Source organism: Pipistrellus kuhlii, unplaced genomic scaffold (assembly GCF_014108245.1).
Source record: "Pipistrellus kuhlii isolate mPipKuh1 unplaced genomic scaffold, mPipKuh1.p scaffold_m20_p_5, whole genome shotgun sequence".
NCBI classification, from domain to species: Eukaryota; Metazoa; Chordata; class Mammalia; order Chiroptera; family Vespertilionidae; genus Pipistrellus; species Pipistrellus kuhlii.
The window spans coordinates 80,146,184-80,168,976 of NW_023425551.1; the positions used below are offsets into that span (position 1 = coordinate 80,146,184).

General features: G+C 39.7%; 1 protein-coding gene across 1 annotated transcript in view; it reads left to right on the forward strand.

The window, feature by feature from the left end:
- FKBP5 (FKBP prolyl isomerase 5) overlaps positions 1–22,793 on the forward strand; it is a 123,102-nt gene that overhangs the window by 55,217 nt on the left and 45,092 nt on the right. Inside the window, exons 2-3 of the mRNA XM_036413307.2 lie at positions 8,341–8,466; positions 14,309–14,453. Coding sequence (XP_036269200.1) covers positions 8,362–8,466; positions 14,309–14,453 — 250 coding nt within the window. The 5' untranslated portion in view covers positions 8,341–8,361. The remainder of the gene's footprint in view (positions 1–8,340; positions 8,467–14,308; positions 14,454–22,793) is intronic.

The following is a 22,793-nucleotide window of genomic DNA, read 5'->3' on the forward strand; positions in this document are numbered from 1 at the left end:
CTCACTAAAAAATCAATGGAAACATATCCTCAGGTGAGGATAAAAAAGAGTGAAAGAAATGTCATATCCTATGAAAGACACATCTTGAAAATGCCTAAAGAAAGTTGCCATTTTTTCTTGGTGAAGGGACTGGAGTCCATGTTGATGAAAACACCTTGGCAGCTCGGCTGGCAGTGACTGCAGCAGCAGGGTGATGGGGCTGGCGCCTTTCCCTGGTCAGCCTGGTCGCCTCGAGCAGAAGACTCCCAGTCTGTGAGAGGGGGCAGCAGGCTGGGCTGAGGGGACTCCTCCCCCCAATGCACAAATTTCGTGCACCAGGCCCCTAGTAAATAAATAAAGGGAGAGAAAGTGAAGAATGTTGTAGAGCCCTAATTGTAAAACGGAGTAAGTCAACAGAATTCTAGGCTTGGGAACAATTCTTATGACCTTGATTGGATGACTAGGTATCGATAATACAGTAGGTAGAATAATGGCTCCTTAAAGATGTCTGAAATTCACTGGAATTTTTAATAGTTTAGTTATATTACAGAGAAGAGGGGGCTTTGCAGTTGTGGTTAAGGTTAAATATTTTGAGATGAGGTTATTCTGAATTATCCAAATGGGCCTGATATAATCACAAAGAGACTCTTTTTTCCCCCAGTGCAAGTCATCTTTTACTAGGTGTTAATTGGGATATGAAAGGATTAAGAGGTCATTGGCAAAGTTCATGGTCATTGTGGAGTCCACACTGTGCCCTCTTCAGTGGTATTTTTGTCCCCCTGGTGTTTGAGTTCCTTGTAAGAATGGCAATAGCTGAAAAACATGGAAGTTGCTTCGTTTCTTCACATTGACATACTTTTATGATATTGGTAGTAACCTCTTTGAAAAGCTCCTGAAACTTTCCAACAATGTTAGGGGTGAAATCCCACATTAGTATCAGCCTGGTAGCTCCCCTAATTTGACATCTGTGAGTTTCTTCTTCACTGGTACGACTGATGCCATGTTGGCGTCTGGGCTGTCATCACATAGATTCTTTAAAAACGAGGTAACTGTGCTCAGAGGGAGATGTGACTATAGAAGAGTGTTCAGTGAGGTGCAATATTGCTGGCTTTCAAAATGGAGAAATAGGGCCATGAGGAATTTGGGTGGTCTCTGGAATCCCGGAAAGGAAAGGAAATAGAATCTCTCTCAAGGCCTCACCTTGCTCTTAGCCCAGTAAGGTCCATTCCTGACTTCTGACCTCCAGAGGTGTAAGACATTAAATCTGTATTATTTAGGCCATTAAGTGTGTGGTAATTTGTTATGGCAGCTATAGAAAACCAGTATAATATCTAAGGGGGGTAAAGCTCAGAATTAGTAATGTTTGCCAAAGGGTTGCAATGGAAAGTAAACTCTTTAATACCAAAATAACTTTTTCCATTCCTTGAGAGTTGTTTTCCTTTCTACATTTCAAACTTCATTTTCCCATAAAGTAAAATATCTATTTACTAATTTAAAAGTAATTCTAAATAGAAAATATTAGCATTGGGGTAAGCCTTAAATATCATTCTAGCCTACCCCCTGAAATATACAGTTGGAGAAACTGAATGAGGGTCAAAGATTCCATAGCTAATTACTAATAGATCTGAGTTTATATTCAGGCATGTTTTAGTGTTCTACCACATATACCCTTTAATTAGAAATTTGTGAACATTGAACATTCAGGTACTGTGTAATTCTCCAGATTAGATTTTTCAGAGTAGATTTAGAGAAGGAATATAGTCCACTGGTAATATGATATTTTAGCACTGATTGCTCATAGTGCCTGGCATTTTGCCATTTTTATATTGACTGCTTTTGAAAATCACAATTCATTCCATTGTTTCTTAAGTGTCTGTTGTATATCATTCATTTATACTAGGTTGTTGGGGTACAAAAATGAATAGGATACATTCTCTACCTATACCAGGTGTACCAGTTAATAATGCAGATTTTGTAATCAGAGAAAACATGATAATTTCAAGAGAAACATCAAGTGCTTTATTTAAAGTAATGTTTATCGCTAGCTACACATTTCCACATCTTTCAGGTAATTTGTGGATACCATCCTAATAGAACTTTTCATGTTTTGAGGGAAAACCATTCAGAGACCCAATTTTCCACTTCTTCATGTGTTTTGAAGTGCTGCTCAGAAAGTGTGTATGCCATCGATCAGAACAAGTGGTGATCTGAAGGAGCAAGTCTGGTGAATACATCGGGTGGGTTAATACTTCCCAGGCAAGATCTTTTAACGTGTCTTTAACTGGCTTTGAAATGTGTGATGGTGTGTCATCATGAAGCAAAATTACTTTGCCATGTCTTCTGGCACATTCTGGTCGTTTCATAATGAAAGCATGGTTCAAATTGATTATTTGTTGTTGGTAGCAATCAGTATTAATGATTTTGCCTGGTGTTAGAAACTCATAATACACCACATGTTCCTGATCCCACTAAACAATCGATTTCCAAAGCGATTTGGCCTGGCAGTTGCTGTTGATGGTTGACCTGGATCAACCATGATTTTGTGCATTTGGGATTCTCAAAATCCACTTTTCATCACCAGTCACAATTTGTGCTGTTGAAGCAACATTTTACTGATGACTTTTCTGTTTTCCATTTGTCTTTTGTTCAATTGATGAGGCACCATTTTCCTTCCTTTAAAATCTTTCCCATTGCTTGTAAATGATTGAAAATTGTTTGCTGAGCAACGTTTAATCTTTCTGCAAGTTGTTTTTTAGTTTGACATCTTCATCCAATAATGCTTGTAATTGTTGTTGCTCAAACTTTTTTGGTTGACCTGGATGTTCTTTGTCTTTCACATCAAAATCATCACTTTTAAAGCATTTAAAGCAGCGTTCATCTTAAGATGAAGCATGTTCACCATAAGCTTCCCGAAGTATTCAGCAGCACTTTTCTTCGAAATAAAGTAATGAATTATAACTTTCCACAAATGTTTTTTTGGCATGAAATTTGACATTTTTAAGTGTATAAATATCTATGATATTAATACCTTCAGCAAATTTGACATATGAAGTTATAAAGCTTTCTGTCAAAACACCAAAATTGCATATATATCAACATATGTGTAACTCCATCTATTGAAAAAAAAATCCACATTAGTAACCATTACACCTAGTATATACAGTCTACAGATCTTTGTCATATGTTACCTTGCTGGCTTGTTCTTAGAAATCATCATCAGAGCCGAAACCGGTTTGGCTCAGTGGTAGAGCGTTGGTCTGCGGACTGAAGGGTCCCGGGTTCGATTCTGATCAGGGGCATGTACGTTGGTTGCGGGTACATCCCCAGTGGGGGGGGTGCAGGAGGCAGCTGGTCGATGTTCCTCTCTCATCGACGTTTCTAGCTCTATCTCTCTCCCTTCCTTTCTGTAAAAAATCAATAAAATATATTTTTTTTTAAAAAAAGCATCATCAGACTTGGAATCAAACTGTTTGGCCCTAGGGGACTCAACCCAAGTTAATTCCCCTGTGACACAGGTAGAAATTAATTGTTTTAATAAAAAAAACATGAACAAGCAGTAGAGACTCACTCCTACTGTCTTCACTCTTATAAAAATTTAAGTAAGTTCCACGGAAATAGAAATTGTTTTGTTGTTTACAATGCATCTCCATTGCCTAGAATACTACCTGACACATAGTTGATGCTCGGTAGGTATTTGCTGAATGAATAAGTGAATGCCCCCTTATCTTTCAACTTTCAACTCAGATGTCTCCTTCCTATAGAGTTCTTTCCCCCCTGAGTTGGTTACTCGATTCTTTTTTTTTTTTTTTTTTTTTTTTTTAATCTTCACCTGAGGATATGCTATTGACTTCTTAGAGAGAAGAAGGCGGCGGGAGACAGACAGACATCCATTGGTTGCATCTCATATCTAACTGCCCCAGCCAGGGACTAAGCCCACAACCTTTTTGGTGTACAGGACAATGCTCCAACCAACTGAGCCACCGAGCCAGGGCTGCTTTCACTTCTTTTGGGTATAAACCTAGGAGCGCAATAGATGGATTGTATGGTAATTCTGTTTGACATTTTGAGGTACTACCAAGTTTTTCCATAGAGGCTGTGCCATTGACATTTCCACCAGCATGAGGGTTCCAATTTCTCTACATCCTCACCAGCACTTGTCATTTTCCCTTCTTTGGTAATAGCCATGTTAATGGGTATGGTATCTCATGGTGATTTTGATGTGCATTTTTCTTATAACTAGTGATTTAGAGTACCTTTTCATGTGCTCATTAGCTATTTGTATATCTTCTCAAAGGTTTCTTTTTTAAAGGAGAAAAAAGATGAGCATGTATAGGAGGATTGTTCGTCTCCTCATTCCCGCCTCAGTGTGGAGGAAAGTAGGTAAATATAAATAGTGTGCAGTTTTATATAGTTGGATTTCTGTCTTTATATTTGGTCTGGTTTACCTCTTTTGTGTATATATGTCTTGTCTACAAATAGATAACTCTTGACTGTCACTACTGTGTTACTAGACTTAAATGGTTGAGAGATGTCTGGTATTAAAAGTAAATGAGGGCCTTCCAGTTCATCCTTACATGGATATTCTCAAAATTAGGATGCACTTGTATTGCATTCACTCCCAAGCACTAGGTAGAACTTCTTGTGTTCTTTTGTGTGTGTGTTTTACAATAGTTGTAGGAGTCTGAAAGGCTTTATGGCCCAGACATCTGTGGTACTTAGAATGGTGCTGTGATTTTCTATGCTTCTAACACAGTAGCCAGTTCCTGTATTCTTTTTTGTGAAAACTCTCCTGTGAGGACAGTATAGTACAAGATGCCGACTGATATTTTAACAAAGAGAGCAATATAGTAAATAATATACACGGGAAATTAATGGATAAAGCTTTAAAGTGACTTTTCATTTGGGGGGAATATGAAGATTTAATTATGTTAACTGATGCTTTCAGTGTACTGTTGATGACATTTTAAGCGTATTCTCATTTTTCTGTTATATCTCAGGTGTTGGCTGACTGGCACATTGGAGAGTATGTGCTTATCTGGCATGTCCATAACAGAAGGAACTGTGCGTTCCTCTCTGCTGAACTGAGTTGCAATTTCTCCCCTTTGGCAGTTCAGAACAGCGATCATATTAATCATAGATTAATATCCATGGCTACATGGTGATTTTAAATCCAGAGTAAACCTAGATTAGAAAAGGCTCTCTTATGGGGAAGAAGGGGGGGAAGTACTTCTAAAGAAGTATATGTGTCTTACAGGCTTTTAGGAATCCTTTGTTTTTATTGCCTTTTTTCTTTTCTCAAGTTAGTCTTAAAGGAAGGGGAGAGAGAGAGAAACGTCAGTGTGAGAGAGAAACATTGACTGGCTGCCTCCCACACATGCCCTGACTGGGAATTGAACCTGCAACCTAAGTATGTGCCCTGACCAGGAATCAAACCACAACCTTTTCGTGTACAGTATAGCGCTCCAATTAACTAAGCCACTCAGGGCCTGTTATATGAAAAAAATATATAACACTATATCAAAGAAAAAGGTTTTTTTTAAATATAATTTGTTTCGTTTGCTTATAAAAATTTATACCCCAAATGGCATAACTGGAATTAAAGAGAAATACTGGGAAGTTCAGTTTATTTCTTTATTCTTCCAGATTTATATGTTTTCAAAAGTTGTTTTATCTTTGCATTTTAATTACTCATTCTATCCCTCTTCATATGGATTCCGTTTTACTCAGAACTGTTCTCTGAGATTATGAAGAATACTTGTATCCCTTGAAGTGTTAAAGCCAAGAGTGAAGAGCAAATCAGCTTATATAATTTTTATATTTATTTGAACTTTAGAAAGCCATTATTTCCCAAGGTCAGGGTTAGGACCCAAAATAAAATGTTGTGTTCTTTTTGATTGACAGTATTTTCATTTAAAAATTGAGCTGATCCAAATGATGAACATTCAGAAGAAGAAAAATGCCTTTGGATGTACTGTAGACATGTTTTCTCGGTGCTTTGGTTTTGTTTTTTGCAATATTTGTGCTCGCACATGCTTTTTCTTAAATGATTGGAAAGTACTATTAAATGGCATACTTCCTGTAACAGCTCACCCTAAATACTTCAGCATATGTCTCCGAAGAATGAGGATGTCGTTTTGCATAAGACCACAGTACTGTATCACATTCTAGAAAGCGAACATTATACAATAATAATAACATAATATACGGTCTGTTTTTACAAATTTTTCTAATTCTTCCCCAAATGTACTTTAATAACTTTTGTCCCCTAATCCAGGATCTAGCCAAGGACCACACATTGAGTTTGTTGTGTCTTTTTAGTCTCCTTTAAACTAGAGCAGTTCCTCCCCCCTTTTGTTTGTTTGTTTATTAGTTTTTTTGGTCTTGTATGACATTAACATTATTAGGAGTCTATGCCAGTTGTTTTGTAGAATGTTTGACAACCTAATTTTATCTTTTTTTCTTGATTAGTTTCAGGTTAAGCATTTTTGGTAGGACTACTACATGTATGCTTTTCATTACTTCATGTCAGGAGGCACAGTGACATCAGTTTGTGGTTTTATTGGTGATGCAGAGCTTAGTCATGATGTAGATCACTTGTATTAAGGGTACATCTGTTAGATCACTTTATTGCAAAGCGCTTTTTCCTTTTTTTTAATAAGTCAGCTGTAGGTACATGCTTTGAGACATGGGACTGTCCTGTCCCTAATAACATTTCACCTGGTGGTTTTAATTTGCTTATTGATTTAATTCAGGGTTTCCCTTGGGGTTCTGTTGTTGGATCTGTGAAGCAGCAGCTCCTCCCCTTCTCCCAGCCTACCCCCTTGTGTATGTATTTTTCCAGGGATGTAATCCATGACCTCCAAAATAGTTAAAAGATTTTACTCCTTGTTTTTGAGGTGCTTTCTACAAGTTTCTGTGCATCACAGAAGTCTGCTCTAAGGGGAAGGTTTCTATTCGCTGGGATTCAGCCCTGTTCATCTACTTTTCCTAATTATCTAGCCAAGCTTCCCATGCAACCAGATACTTAATTTTTGTTGTTGTCTGTATGAGAGTGCTTTGTTCTGGCCTTTCCCTTATTCTGAGCCACGCATTTTGGATCTTTTGTATTTGTCATAAACTGTTCTAGAAGATAAAGCAAAAGGGTTTAGCCCCAGGTTTTTGGTGTTCTCTCTGCGATTTTGGGGACAGCAAAATTTGATTTGTGTCTTTGTTGACACTGAAATAAATTTAGGTCAATTGGAAATGAGTTAAAATACTACAATATAGTTTTAGTTGTCTTGAGACATTTTCACAAGTGTAAAATAGCTCTTTTTGACTGTGTAGGCAAGAAGATCCAGCAGGTGACTTTAGAAAGCCGTGCATCATTAAGCCTATTATAGAATAGCTATAGAGTGACTAATTCTTGACTTTCCCTGCTCAACCAGGAGAGCAGTATGGAATTAATCATGGCAGTACCTAGTGAGGTGTGCTTTGTTTCATCTATTTTTAAATGTATATATTTTATTGATTTCTTACAGAGAGGAAGGGAGAGGATAGAGAATTAGAAACAGCGATGACAGAGAAACCAACCAGCTGCCTCCTGCACACCCCCTACTGGGGATGTGTCCGCAATCAAGGTACATGCCCTTGACCGGAATTGAACCTGGGACCCTTCAGTCCACAGGCCAATGCTCTATTCACTGAGCCAAACTGGTTAGGGCTGTTTCATCTATATTAATTAGCCTTTGGTAACATTGATTTGCCTTGCAAATCAGTGCTAATCTCTTAACATACATCATCTTATTAATGTCTCACAGTAACTGTATGAGCAATGTACTTTGTCCATTTTACAGATGTGAAACTGAAGCTCAGTGTGACATTAAGTATGTTTGCAAGTACCAAACAGATATTGCTGGAGCTAGGACTCGCACTGGGATCTGTCAGCTTCCAAAGCCTGATTATTTCTGATAATGATTAAATTAAAATTTCTCTTAACAGATCACTTGATAAGTTCTTAAGTCTGTCAAGAATATGGCTGTAGGAAAAGGATGTTTTCAAAGTTCTGAAAGCACTGGTTCTCAAAATGTAATTATCTTAAGGAATATAATCACTACCAAACATACTTTATATTGCTGTCTAATTTGGGACCAGTGCTGGATGGGAAATTGAAGAATCGGATAATGTTTTATTTACGTGCCTTATGACATCAACACGTGCTTATAATAACGTTTTTTGTGTTTTTGTTTGTTTGTTTTTATTTTCAGTGTTTAACCTTATTGCCCCTAAGTAAATCTTAGGGGGTCATAAATGCTCAGTTCCTGGGAGCATTTTATGATGCACAAGGAAATGATATTTTTCCTAAAATATGTTTCTCCTCAGCAGGTTTTCAACTTACAAAAGACAATGACTACTGATGAAGGTGCCAAAAACAATGGAGAAAACCCAGCAGCAGCTGTTGCCGAACAAGGAGAGGATATTACCTCCAAAAAAGACAGAGGAGTACTAAAGGTGAGGCCACAAGGATGAATGATAGGAAGGGAAATTTACTGTTTGTGAAAATCTTGTGTGTGTGTGTGTGTGTGTGTGTGTGTGTGTGTTGGGCGGGGGGGTAGTCTGGAGAATGTTTACTGAGGCTTACTAAGTGACAAACATTACTGTTAAATTCTCATTTCATTCATAATTTGAGGTTTATTTTTAATCCCAGATTATTGATGGTGAAACTGAGGCCCAGCCAAACATTACCACTAAATTATTATTTCATAGCATGAAGTTTATTTTATTTTATATGTGTGTGTGTATATGTGTGTGTATATACACATATTTATTTTATGCGTGTGTGTGTGTGTGTGTGTGTGTGTGTGTGTGTGTGTATACACATATCACTTGAGGATATTTTGCCATTGATTTTCAGAGAGAGTGGAAGGGAGGGAGAAGGAAAGAGAAAAAAAGAGAGAAGAAACATTAATATCAGAGAGACATATCAATGGGTGGTCTCCCACACTCACCCTGACTGGGGCAGGGATCGAACCTAGAATCCAGGCACATGCCCTTGTCTGGAAATGGAACCCATGACCCTTTGGTGTGAAGGTTAAAGCACTAACCATTGAGCACACAGGACAGGGTTTGAGGTTTATTTTATTTTTTTAACATATTTTATTGATTTTTTACAGAGAGGAAGAGAGAGATAGTTAGAAACATCGATGAGAGAGAATCATCGATCAGCTGCCTCTTGCACACCTCCCATTGGGGATGTGCCCGCAACCAAGGTACATGCTCTTGACCGGAATCGAACCCGGGACCCTTCAGTCCCCAAGCCGACGCTCTATCCACTGAGCCAAATCGGTTTCGACTGAGGTTTATTTTTAATCCCAGATTATAGATGGTGAACTGACAGACCCAGCTAGGTAATTACTTGCCCAGTATAATATGTATAAATAAAAGCAGATCTGGAGTTCAGGTCCAAGTTATGTCTGACTCCAAAAGGTGAAGTGTATACAAATGTATTATTTTAATATAATGTTTCAGTATATTAAATCTAGCCAATAATTTAAAAGACTTTTTTAAAGGAAAAAAAGAAGAGTTTGCAAAATTCAAAAGAATTTGTTGTTTTGTTGTTGTCACCAGAGGATATGTTTATTAATTTTTTTTATGAGAGAGAGAGAGAGAGAGAGAGAGAGAGAGAGAGATTAATCCATTGCCTCCACACACATCCTGACTGAGGATTGAACCCTCAACCTTTTGGTGTTTAGGCAACAGACACTTCAATCAGCTGAGCCACCTGGCCAGGCAAGAGCCTGTTTTTACATACAACCTAGGAGCCCAGCTGAAGAAACTGCGGCACTGCCTGCCTCACACCTCAACCTCTTCACACAGAGCTCCAGCGCGCCTGGCCGTGCCCCCACCCCTCTGCCTTCTCTGGTGGCTTCAAGCCCCACTCTTGGTCCCTCCAGTCGCTCCGACTGGTCCCTCCTGCGCCAGGCACCTCCCCACTTCCACCCTTTCTCCAGAGTGATGTCCTGGTGCCAGAGGAGAGCGTGGAAGCCTTCCGCCTGCTGCGCTGTGCTCCTTCCCCTGGCAGTGGACAGTAGAACGCTCTGAATGCGGGCACTGGGTAGCAAGGACTGGTGATGGGGGTACTATGGGCTCTCACCTGCGCCCTCTCCAGCATGGGATGGTCCTACCTCCTCCAGGCACCTCTCCACTTCCGCCCTGTCTCCAGAGCAATGCCCCCCCTTGCACACTCAGGCAGCCTCCTGCAATCAGTTGTTACATGTTACAGTGCCCCGACCATTATCATATTAGCTCTTTATTATTATGACTAGAGACCTGGTGCATAAAATTCATGTACAGGGGCGGGGGGTGTTCCTCAGCCCAGCCTGCATCCTCTCCAATCTGGGACCCCTTGAGGGATGTCTGACTGCCTGGTGGAATCAGGCAGTCAGACATCCCTCTCACAATCCAGGACTGCTGGCTCCCAACTGCTTGCCTGCCTACCTTCCTGATTGCCCCTAACTGCTATGCCTGCCAGTCTGATCACACCCTAACCACTCCCATGCCAGCCTGATTGATGTCTAACTGCTCCCCTGCCAGCCCATTTGTCCCCAACTTCCCTCCACTGCCAGCCTGGTCACCCCTAACTGCCCTTCCCTGCAGGATTGTTTGCCTTCAACTGCACTCCCTTGAAGGCCTGGTCCCTCTCAACTGCCCTCCTTTGCAAGCCTGATCCTCCCAACTACCCTCCTCTGCTGGCCATCTTGTTTCCACATAGGGGCAGGATCTTTGACCACATGGGTGCAGCCATCTTGTGTGTTGGAGTGATGGCCAATCTGCCATCACTCCAACACACAAGATGGGACAGAGGCCTGGTGCACAGGTAGGGGCTAGCTGGTTTGCCCTGAAGGGTGTTCCAGATCAGGGTGGGGTTTCCTTGGGCTGTGGGGTGGCCTGAACGAGGGGCCTGTGGTCGTTTGCAGGCCGGCCACTCTCCCCAGCAACCCAAGTGGAGGCCCTGGTATCTGGGATTATTTATCTTCTATAATTGAAACTTTGTAGCCTAGAGCGAGCCAAGCCTCCTGCTCTCTCTATATATATAAAAGTCTAAGCGACCGGTTGACTGTTCTACCGGTAGCTACAATGCGCACTGGCACCATAGGGCAAACCCTAAACACAGGAGCGGAAACCACAGGCATAGAAACATGGAACAGACTGATGAATCTCAGAGGGAAGGGAGGAGGAGGGAGGGCAGGAAGATATTAACCAAAGATCTTATATACATATTAGAGGCTCGGTGCACAACCAGTGGGGTCCCTCAGCCTAGCCTGCGCCCTTTCACAATCTGGGACTCCTCGAGTGATGTCTGAGAGTTAGTTTCAGCCTGATCTCTGCAGGCTAGGCCTAGGAACCCCACCAGTGCTTGAATCCATGAACTGGGCCTCTAGTAAACTAATAAGATTTTTAGTTTTGGAAGGCTAGTAAGAAACATTTTGAGATTGTAAATTTTTAAAAATCATATCATTTATTACTGTCTGGAGCTTCAGGCTTTTGTTAAGATTGAATAGGTTTACTAACTGTGTGACCTAGGGCAGTTTAGTTAACCTATTTGTGGGGAATAATACTACTACTTAGCTCATAGAGTTATCAGGATTACATAAAGCATTTAGTAAGGTGCCACGCCCATGGTAATCTCATATATATATGTATTCATTTTTATTTTATTTTATTTGTTTGTTTATTTTTAAGACCAAGGCAACTCTGAAGTCAGTAACTGGCCAAAGAACATAAAATGATATTGTGTCCAAAACCGGTTTGGCTCAGTGGGTAGAGCGTCAGCCTGCGGACTGAAGGGTCCTGGGTTCGATTCCGGTCAAAGGCATGTGCCTTGGTTGCGGGCACATCCCTGGTGGGGGGTGTGCAGGAGGCAGCTGATTGATGTTTGTCTCTCATCGATGTTTCTAGCTCTCTGTTCCTCTCTCTTCCTCTCTGTAAAAAATCAATAAAATATATATATTTTTAAATCAATAAAATATATTTTAAAAAAATAATAAAATGATATTGTGGACCTTACTTTTTTTAAAAAATGAATTGAGACTAGATTGTAGCTTTAGAACAACTCCAGATTTTGATACAAGATTGTCTTGCTGTGGAAACTTGAAGTGATACCACAGTACCTGACTTCTTGATTGGGCAGATAGGATGACTACCGTATTCATCCTATCTGCCCAATTACTGGTTCACAGTCTTGGAAATGCAGATTCCCTCTGGGTGGGGCTCAGGCTCCCACATACTGCGTGTAGTTCATGAATATGAGCACATCTAGAGTAGCAAGTAATTTCTTTTAGGTTAATTTTTTAAAAACATTTTCCCCTGCACCAGTTTTGAATCTACATTTCCAGGACGTGAACAACTAATTGGGCAGATGGGGTGAATGGCTACCAGGAAGTCAGATAGCTGTGCACACCAGCAATTAATATGTGAAATCACTTCAGATTTCCACAGCAAAATGAAGACCTTGAAGGGCAGAAATGATTTTTTTAAGTAGCTCTTATTTTTAAAATTATAATCATTTTCCCCAATTTTATTGATATACTTAACCTATAACAGTATGTAAATTTATGGTGTAGAATGTGATGATTTGATACATTTGTATGTTTCAAAATGATTATCACAATAGGGTTAGTTAATCCTCCATCACCTCATATAATTACCTTTTTTTTTCTTTTTTATGGTGAGAACATTTAAATTTTAATACTTTAACAATTTTCAGGTATATAATACAGTGTTGTTAATTATGGTCAGCATACTATGCATTAGATCCTCAGAATTTACCTATCTTATATCTGAAAATTTTTATGCTTTGACTTACATTTCACCATATGCCCTAACCTTTAGCCCTTGGCAACCACCATTTTACTTGCTGTTTTTGTGAGTTCAACTTTCTTAAAATTTAACACATAAGGGCTATGACTGTTTCTCTTTGTCTGGCTTACTTCAGTTAGCATAATGTCCTCAAAATACATCCATATTGTCACAAAAGGTATGATTTCCCTCTCTCGTGGCTGAATAATATTCCTCTGTGCACACTATATTCATGTATGTGGGGGGGCATGTATGTGTGTATGTGTATCATATCTTCTTTATTCAGCCATTGCTGTTGTGAATAATGCTACAATGAACATGGGAGTGCAGATAACTTTGAGATAGTGATTTTGTTTACTTTGGGTTTATATACAAAAGTGAGATTGCTGGTAGTTTTATTTTTAATTTTTTAATGAACCTCCATGCTCTTTACCCTCCCCCCCCATTGATTTTTAGAGAGAGTAGAAGGAAAGATGGGGAGAGAGATAAACATCAAAATGAGAGAGACACATCAGTTGGTTGTCTCCTACATGCACCCTGATCAGTGCGGGGAACCTGCAACCAAGCTATGTGCCCTTGATCAGAATCAAATCCAGAGCCCTTTAGTCCTGGGGCTGATGCTCTGTCCACTGAGCCAAACTGGGTAGGGTAATAATTGAGGTCAGACCCTTCTCCAAAAAAAGATGTTCTTGAGACATTAGCTATCATCCTCTAAAAAATGATTGTGTTAGCATAGGTGATTGACATGATAAATTACACCACAACATGCCTGGATTTGATTTTCTTTTCCCAGGACTGACCAATTGCATTAGTGGCTTGCTCTGCCAAGAACAAAATAAGTAAACTGGATTTTATAATAGCTAAATATTTTGCAGCTTGGAGGGTTTTTTTTTTAGGCATTTCCTTTTCTAGAAAATAAGTTATTCAGTATTATATCAAACTGTGCAGTCACTCTGGGTTTTTATAGATTGAATATTCAAATAATAGGAAGGGTAACCTGTTACACCAGGAAATTGGGCTTTTTGAAATTAAATCAAACTAGTAGGATCTAGTCAGAAGCTAATCTTTTTATCAAAGTAGGGAATAAATAAAACCTCACCTTTGGAATGTTGCTTTAGACTTCTTTTTGAATGTTTTTGAAAGTCTACTAATCTTATCTAATTCAGTTTGTATATGGACTGGCTGTGTTTTGAGAGATTTTAGTGTCAAAACATGGGGAGCATTAAACCAATGAAGCAGGATCTGTTGGTAAGTTATTTTGAGGGAGCAATGTTATTAACAGGATTAAATGTAGTATTAAAAATTAAGAGTAGAATAGGACAATTTTCTAATAGTGCAGGTTTTTAAGAGAAGTAGGAGGGGAGCATTTAGAAAAGACAGGTAATTATTTGCATATCTGCCTGGGTGTGACATGAAATGGTCTGTAATCTTTTCATTCTCTGCTTAAATGTTAAAAAAGTTTCACCTCCTTTTTCTTGATGTTTATCTTTTTTAGATTGTCAAAAGAGTGGGGAATAGTGAGGAAACACCAATGATCGGAGATAAGGTTTATGTCCATTACAATGGAAAATTGTCAAATGGAAAGAAGTTTGATTCCAGTCATGATAGAAATGAACCATTTGTCTTTAATCTTGGCAAAGGTAAGAGGTTATTTTTGAGTTTTGTTTTGCTTAGAGTTTTTACTATTTATATTATATAGGAGCTAGTAGATCCTTTTTCGCCAGAAGTTAAAATATTTTTTTAATCCTTACCCAAGAATGTTTTGTGTGTTTTTTAAATGTGTTCTTATTGATTTCAGAGAGAGGAAGGGAGACGGAGAGAGAGAAACGTCAATGATGAGAGAATCATTGATAGGCTGCCTCCTTCACAATCCAGGGGTCCTCAAACTTTTTAAAGTGGGGGCCAGATCACGGTCCCTCAGAGAGCTGGAGGGCCGGACTATATGAACTACTAATTCCTACTGTAACACCTCGGCTGCGCTCACTGCCCAAAAAACCTGGTGGGCCGGATCAGACTCCTCTGCGGGCCGCATGTGGCCCACGGGCCGTAGTTTGAAGACGCCTGCGCCTAGTGGGTATTGAGCTTGCAACCTAGGCATGTGCCCTGCCCAGGAATCAAACCATGATCTCCTGATTCATGGGTCGATGTTCAACCACTGAGCCACACCAGCTGGGCTCAGAGATTTTTTTTTAATTTTATTTTAGAGATAAAGGGAGGGAGAAAGAAAGAAACATCAATGTGAGAGAGAAACATTGATCATTTGTCTCCTGTACCCTCCCTGTCTGGGGGGTTGAACCCAAACCCTTTGGTGTACAGGATGATGCTCAACCAACTAAGCCACCTGGCCTGGCCAGTACACAAAAGTAAAGATATTTTAAAGTAGTTCTCAGATTACTGCTCTTGGATCCTGGGGTGTTCTTGAGATCCTTTTAGGAGGTCCATAATATCAAAATTATTTTCATAATGTTATTTATCTTTTTACTGTGGAGCCAAAGAACACCAGCAGTCATGTGTCCTTTACTGCCCTCATTTACTGTTTAAGTTAGAAAAAAGGGAAAGCCAGTTTCTTTTAAGAATGTCCTTGATATAGTGTATAAAATACTAATTTTATTCAGTCCTAATCCCTGAATGTCACATTGTCTTGCTGTTTTGTGATAAAGGGAAGCACATATAAAGCACACTCTACACCCAGTTCGTGGCTATCAAGGAAACACACCTGAGCCCTAGCTGCTTTTTTCCCCCCTTTCCATGAAACATCATTTTTATTAGAAAGGGCAAAAAGTATGATTATTCAGACTTGATTATTCAATAGTAGGCAGATATTTTCTTGAAAATGAGTGAAGTAACCTCTCAATTCAAGGAGAACAGCTGACAGTATTTGTTACCATTGAATTTTCAAGTGAAGGTTTGGACATTAGTATCTGCCACTTTGAGTTTGACAGCTTCCCAAAGCCTAAAAGATTTCTGATGAGGTCAGTGGGTGTTAATGTGTGTGCTTTCAAAACTATTATCTGATGAAATCTGTTCACATTTGGAAAATCTGTGTAACTCAGTGAACAAGCATTTTCCCAATGACCAAGGCAAGCTATTATAAAGTTATACATGAGTAAAAGATTCATTTAGTGTGCACACTAGACCAATGATTTACTGTAGTATAAGGTAAAAAGTTCATTTATATGTTTTCAGGTTCTACATTGCAACTAAAGTTTATGAAGCTACCATTTGTCTAGTTTTGATGTAGTAATGTATGATTACATTTCATAATAGCCTGGAAAAGCGATTAAATACTCTTACTTTTTCAACTATCTATCTTTGTGAGTTTGGATATTTTTGCCATATACATCAATAAAAATTGCCATAGACAAATACAAATATAGGTTTGAGAATCTGGTTGTCTTTCTATATTTTTCTATATTTTCTATATTTTATTGATTTCAGAGAGGAAGGGAGAGGGATAGAGGGATAGAAACGTTGAAGGGAGAGAATCATTTATCAGCTGCTTTCTGCACACCCCACACTGGAAATCAAGCCTGCAACATAGGCATGTGCCCTGACCAGGAATTGAACTGTGACTTCCTAGTTCATTCATAAGTCAATACTCAATCACTGAGCCACACCATCTGTGCCCGGTTGAAGTCAGACATATTTTACATTTGTAAAATCACAAAACAATGTCACACTCCTCACTAACTTTTTTTTTAAATATATTTTCACAAAAATAAGTATATTAATACAATGAGATTATTTTATTTTTAAATGAATTGTATGTAATTATTTTTATCTTTAATATTGTAACTATCTATAGGTATATAAGTAGATTTTGGGGGTCCTCAATTTTTAAGATGTCAAGGGATCCTGAGAATAAAAAAGGTTAATAACCACTGTTTCCCCCAATTCAGTATTTACTACAATTGCTTTCTTTTTCTGCCTCTACAACTTAGTTGAATTGCTAACTAAGCAGTAATCTGGGAAAGGAAGCAGCAAGTGAGGAACTAAGGAGTTAAAACTCTTCCTGCCTTTCTGCCACTCTGTCTTCCCGGTACTTGTAGATGTTAGTTTGTCATGGTGCCTTCTGCTTTCTGTCCAGCTGTTCTCTTTCCAGGCCCTAGTGCTGGCTGTGCCACTTCCCACTTCTCCTTTGAGTCCTTCATGACTTAATGGCTCATGTGAGATTAATCTTGTGTTTCAATAAGATAGCAATCAGCCCTGGCTGGTATAGCTCAGTGGTTGAGCATTGTCCCATGCACTGAAAGGGCGATGGTTAGATTCCCATTTTGGGCATATGCCCAGGTCACCAGTTTCGTCCCTGGGAGGCAGCCAATCCAAGTTTTTTTCTCACGTCAATTTTTCTCTCCTTTTTCCTTCCTCCCTCTCTAAAACCAATAACATGTTTCTTTAAAAAAAAAAAAAATAGCTATTAAGATTATTTTTCTTAATGTAGCAGGTAATAATGGCAGTTAAAGTAGACTTTTTTCCATTTTTGTTGATTTAGGGATGTGAAGCTCAAGGGCCATCAGTTTGGCTGTGACATTATTTAATTTAGATGAACTCAGAGTAAATGGCCATGGCAGACCTCTTTGTTCCCACTACCTAAATTTTATCCTACCCTTTGAATTTCTGTCTGGAAGAAGTTGATAGATTTAAGATAAGTCTTCTCTTGGCGGTTATCTTTGCAAGTAGACTTAAGACTTGCTGAGAATTTATACTGCCACCTTCTCTATCCAGATATCTCAGTAGAACACTATGATGAAGAAGTCTTTTACATTGCCTTTAATTTTGAGCAGAGAAAAGAGAGATAACTTTCAGTGACATGGTACCTGCAACATAACTATTTAGAGACAGCGTCTCTCATGGGGAGAGCATCTAGCTGGGTGTGGGGCAGCCAGGGTTCCTCTCTTCGCTCTTCATTCTGGTATGTTAACATGAATAAGCCACCTAACCTTCTTTCCTGATCTTATAAAATGTAGAAGAGCTTTAAGATTACCGTATTTTTCGGACCATAAGACGCTCCGGACCATAAGACGCACCAGTTTTTAGAGAAGGGAAATGAAGAAAAAAAGATTCTGAAACAAATAGTGTCCTAAAATATTTTATGTGCATTAAAACCCAACATCACAGTCATAAACACATGTAATCAACCCTGTAAAGTAAACAGCAGCATTTAGAACCATTTTAGAGCCGGGCAAGCACACAGAGACCACACAGAGCCGGGCAAGTAAAAAAACTTTTTTTTTAAAGTATATGTGTAGGCTATATTTGGACCATAAGACGCAGGGACGTTTTCCCCCCACTTCTGGGGGGGGAAAAGTGCGTCTTATGGTCCGAAAAATACGGTAATCCTGAGCCTACAATTCCATTTTTGTACTTTCTGCAAAGAATACAGGAATAAAAACTGTTAATGACTAAAACCAAACCAATGACAGAGCCTTTAGAGGCTCCCTTAAAATAATAATTAGAAATATGATAATAGAGCAATATACTTTTGGTAAAATTTCTGTAACGTGTTCAGTTACCTGAATAAAACAAGAAACATTGGTTAGACTGTGCTATATTTATAGTAGAGGCCCAGTGCATGAAATTTATGCACGGGGCAGGTGGTGTCCTTCAGCCCAGCCTGCACCCTCTCCAGTGTGGGATTCCTCTCACAATCCAGGTCTGCTGGCTCCCAACTGCTCGCCTGCCTGCCTTCCCGATTGCCCCTAACCGCTTCTGCCTGCCAGCCTGATTACCTCCTAACCACTCCTCTGCCAGGCTGTTTAATGCCTAACTTCTCCCCTAACAGCCTGTTTGCCCCTAACCGCCCTCCCCTGCAGGTCTGGTCACCACTAACTACCCTCCCCTGGAGGCCTGGTCCCTCACAACTGCTCTCCCCTGCAGGCCTGGGTCTTCCCACTGCCCTTCCCTGCAGGCCCAGTCGTCCCCACTTCCCTCCTCTGCCGGCCTGGTCACCCCTAACTGCCCTCCCCTGCACCGTGATCGCCCCCAATGCTCTCCCTTGCAGGCCTGGTCCCTCTGAACTGCTCTCCCCTGCTGGCCTGATTGTCCACAACTGCTCTCTCTTGCAGGCCTGGTCCCTCCCAACTGCCCTCCCCTGCTGGCCATCTTTTGGCGACCATCTTATGTCCACATGGGGGCAGCCATCTTATGTTGGAGTGATGGTCAGTCTGCATATTACTCTTTATTAGATAGGATAGAGGCCTGGTGCACGGGTGGGGGCCAGCTGGTTTGCCCTGAAGGGTGTCCTGGATCAGGGTGGGGGTTCCCTTGGGGCATAGAGCCGCCTGGGCGAGGGGCCTGTGATGGTTTGCAGATCAGCCACGCCCCCGGCAACCCAAGCAGAGGCCCTGGTATATGGGATTTATTTATCTTCTATAAATGAAACTTTGTAGCCTTGAGCTGAGCCAAGCCTCCTGCTTGCTTTGTGACTACAGCCATTTTATTGGGATTTTTTTATCTTCTATAATTGAAACTTAGTAGCCTTGAGCAGGCCAGGGTGTGAGGAAAGCTTGGCTTCTTCCATCGTCAGGGGCAACCCAAGCCTTCTGCTCTCTCCAGCTCCGTGGCTGCTGCCATTTTTGTTGGGATTTATTTATCTTCTATAATTGAAACTTTGTAGCCTTAATCGGAGGCCTGGGCTGGCCAGGGTGTGTGGAAAGCTTGACTTCCTCCATTGCCAAGCCTCTTGCTCTTGGTGGCTGCAGCCATCTTGGTTGGATTAATTTGCATACTTGCTCCTGATTGGCTGGTGGGTGTGGTTTGTGGTATAGCAGAGGCATGGTCAATTTGCATATTACTCTTTTATTACATAGGATGCTATAGCAGTAGCTACTTTATCAAAATAAAGTCAAGTGATATAAATGGACTATAGCATGCATGCTGTATATTGAACTCTCTTGATCCCTTATATTGTACTCACTCTCCCAAGGAACTAAATAGAAGTAAATAGTTGGATGGAAAGTCATGCTAAGTTGACAATTTTATTGTGAGTTCAGTATTTAAAAGCTTATTTATAAAAACATGCAAAATACAGGGTGGGGCAAAAATAGGTTTACAGTTATTTATATGGAAAAAAATACGATAATTAATAAATAATAATACAAGAATAAACTTTGTATTTGTGTGCTCACAACTGTAAAACTATTTTAGCCTTACACTGTATACTTGCAAATTATTGCAGATCAGAAGTTGGTAATACCTCCTTGAAATCCTTCAAAGAAACTACAGCAAGCGTGAATCAGATGTATTTTTAATTATCTGAAACTCATTAGTGTTTAAACTCACATTTAAATATTTATTAGCTTTTATATTTTAAAGGAAAACTTTTTATAATTAAAATATTTTCTTCTCAAACTTTTTTACTCTCATATGAGAGTATTTTTTTTGTATAATACTGTACAGATTACATCCTGTAGTGTTTGAGGTATGCTTATTTTCAAATGCAAACATACATTTAAAAGTTATATAATCAGCCGAAACCGGTTTGGCTCAGTGGATAGAGCGTCGGTCTGCGGACTGAAAGGTCCCGGGTTCGATTCCAGTCAAGGGCATGTACATTGGTTGCGGGCACATCCCCAGTAGGGGGTGTGCAGGAGGCAGCTGGTCGATGTATCTCTCTCATCGATGTTTCTATTTCTCTATCCCTCTTCCTTCCTCTCTGTACAAAATCAATAAAATATATATGTTAAAAGTTATATAATCAATAATTTTAATCAAGGATACAAAGATCATGGAATGGGAAAGGACAGTTTTTTCAACAAATGTTTTCCCAAACTAGATATTCACATGCAAAAAATGAAGTTGGACCCTAAATTTAAATCATATACAAAAATTAACTCAAAATTGATCAAATATCTAAATATTATAAGACCTAAAACTGTATTTTCTTAAAAGAAATCATAGAGGAAAAGTTTTATGATACTGGATTTGGCAGTGATTTCTAGCTGACACCAGAAGCAGCACAGGCAACAAAAGTAAAAAATACATACTTATACTACATCAAAATTTAAAACTTCTGTGCATCAAAGGATACAGTAACAGAGTGGAAAGACAAGGTATAGGATGGGATAAAATAGGGATTAATATTCACAGTACATAAAGACCTATAATTCAACAACCAAAACACCCCAAATAATCTGATTTTAAAAGGGAATGGACTTAGACATTTCTCCAACAAACATACATAAATGACCTACAAGAATATGAAAATATGCTCAACATCACTAATCATTGGGGAAATGAAAATCAAAACCACAATGAGATACCACCTCACATCAATCGGGATGGCTACTATAAAAAACAAAACAGCCCAGTCGGTTTGACTCAGTAGATAAAGCATCATCCTGTGGTCTGAGGTTCGATTCTGGTCAAGGGCACATGCCCAGGTTGTGGGCTTGATCACTAGTGGGGAGTGTGCAGGAAACAGGTGATCAATGATTCTCATCATTGAAGTTTGTCTTTCCACTCTCCCTTCTTCTTTGAAATAAATAAAAATATGTTTTAAAAACCGTGGAGAAATTGAAATCCTTGTGCACTGTAAACTGATGCAGTCACTAAGGAAAATGTTCCTCAAAAATTTAAAAATAGAACTACCATATACCCCAGCAGTTTTGCTTCTGGATATATACCCAAAATAACTGAAAGTGTCCCAAGAGGTATTTATGTACTCAGTGTTCATAGCAGAATTATTCATTATTAACCAAAAGGTGGGAGCAACACAAGTATTTACCTACAGGTAGTGGATAAACAAAATGTCTTATACATGCAATAGAATATATTATTCATCCTTTAAAAAGGGAAATTCTGACACATGTGACAATACTGATGAACTTTGAGAACATAGCTGAAAAAAAAGACATGGTTCTTCCTCCTTTTTTAAATCTATCTCCTTTTTTATGTTTCCTATCTCTTTGTTTAAGTTTTCACTGAGTTCATTGAGCATCCTTATAACCAATGTTTTGAATTCTGCATCTAATAGATTGCTTGTCTCCACTTTTTTTGGAGTTTTGTTCTGCTCTTTCATTTGGAATGTCTTTTTCTCATTTTGGCTGACTCTGTTTGTTTCTATGTATTATATTAGCTAGAGCTGCTATGTCTTTTGGTCTTGGTAGACTAGCCTTATGTAGCAGGTGTTCTGTAGAGCCTCACTGGTCACCTGAGCTGGGTGTTCCAGGTGTGCCTCCCCCTCGTGTGGACTGTGTGCACCCTCCTGTTATAATTGCTATTGGCATATCAATAAGAGGTATTTACCCCCAGGCTATTCCTTCAAGGACTGGCCATCATGATCACCATGAAAGGGCCACCCCATGGTGCAGGAGTAACTCCATGGAGCAGCATTCACTTCACTGGGACTCTGGTGCCTGAGCCTAATTGTACTTCAGCCACAATCGCCACTGGTTTTCACAGTCAGAAGCCATGGGGCTTCTCTTCCCAGCACTGCAGTCTTGGGCTGGAGAGCCTGGTGTGGGGTTGGGACTCCTTGCTCCTCTGTGGGGACCCCTGTGGACAAGATTTCCCTTCTGGTTTTATCTGCCACATGTGGGTGTGGGATCAGCTCAGTCAGTGTCTCCACTCCTCCTAACAGCCTGGATGTGACTTCTTCTGTATATCTCTAGTTGTAGGACTTCTCTACTGTTAGATTGCAGGTGGTTCTGAATGATGGTGGTTCTGTAGTTTAGTTAAAATTTTGATGTGGTGGTAGGTGGATGCAAGTACTGAATACATTTCCCTATTCCATCATCTTGACTGGAAGCCCCAAGATCAGGAATCTTATTAAAATGTTCTGCTTTGACCCAGTAATTCTACTTCTAGGAAATGAACTTAAGGAAATGTGGTAGAAGCTTGCTTAACCAGCTCCAGATTAACTAATGCTCTTCATTTGTTGGTAAATATTCTAAGGGATAATGTTGGTTTTCTGTCCTTTGGTCCCACATTCTGCTTTAGCCAGTTGACCGGCCTGGTCAGTGCCTCCAGCAGCAACCACT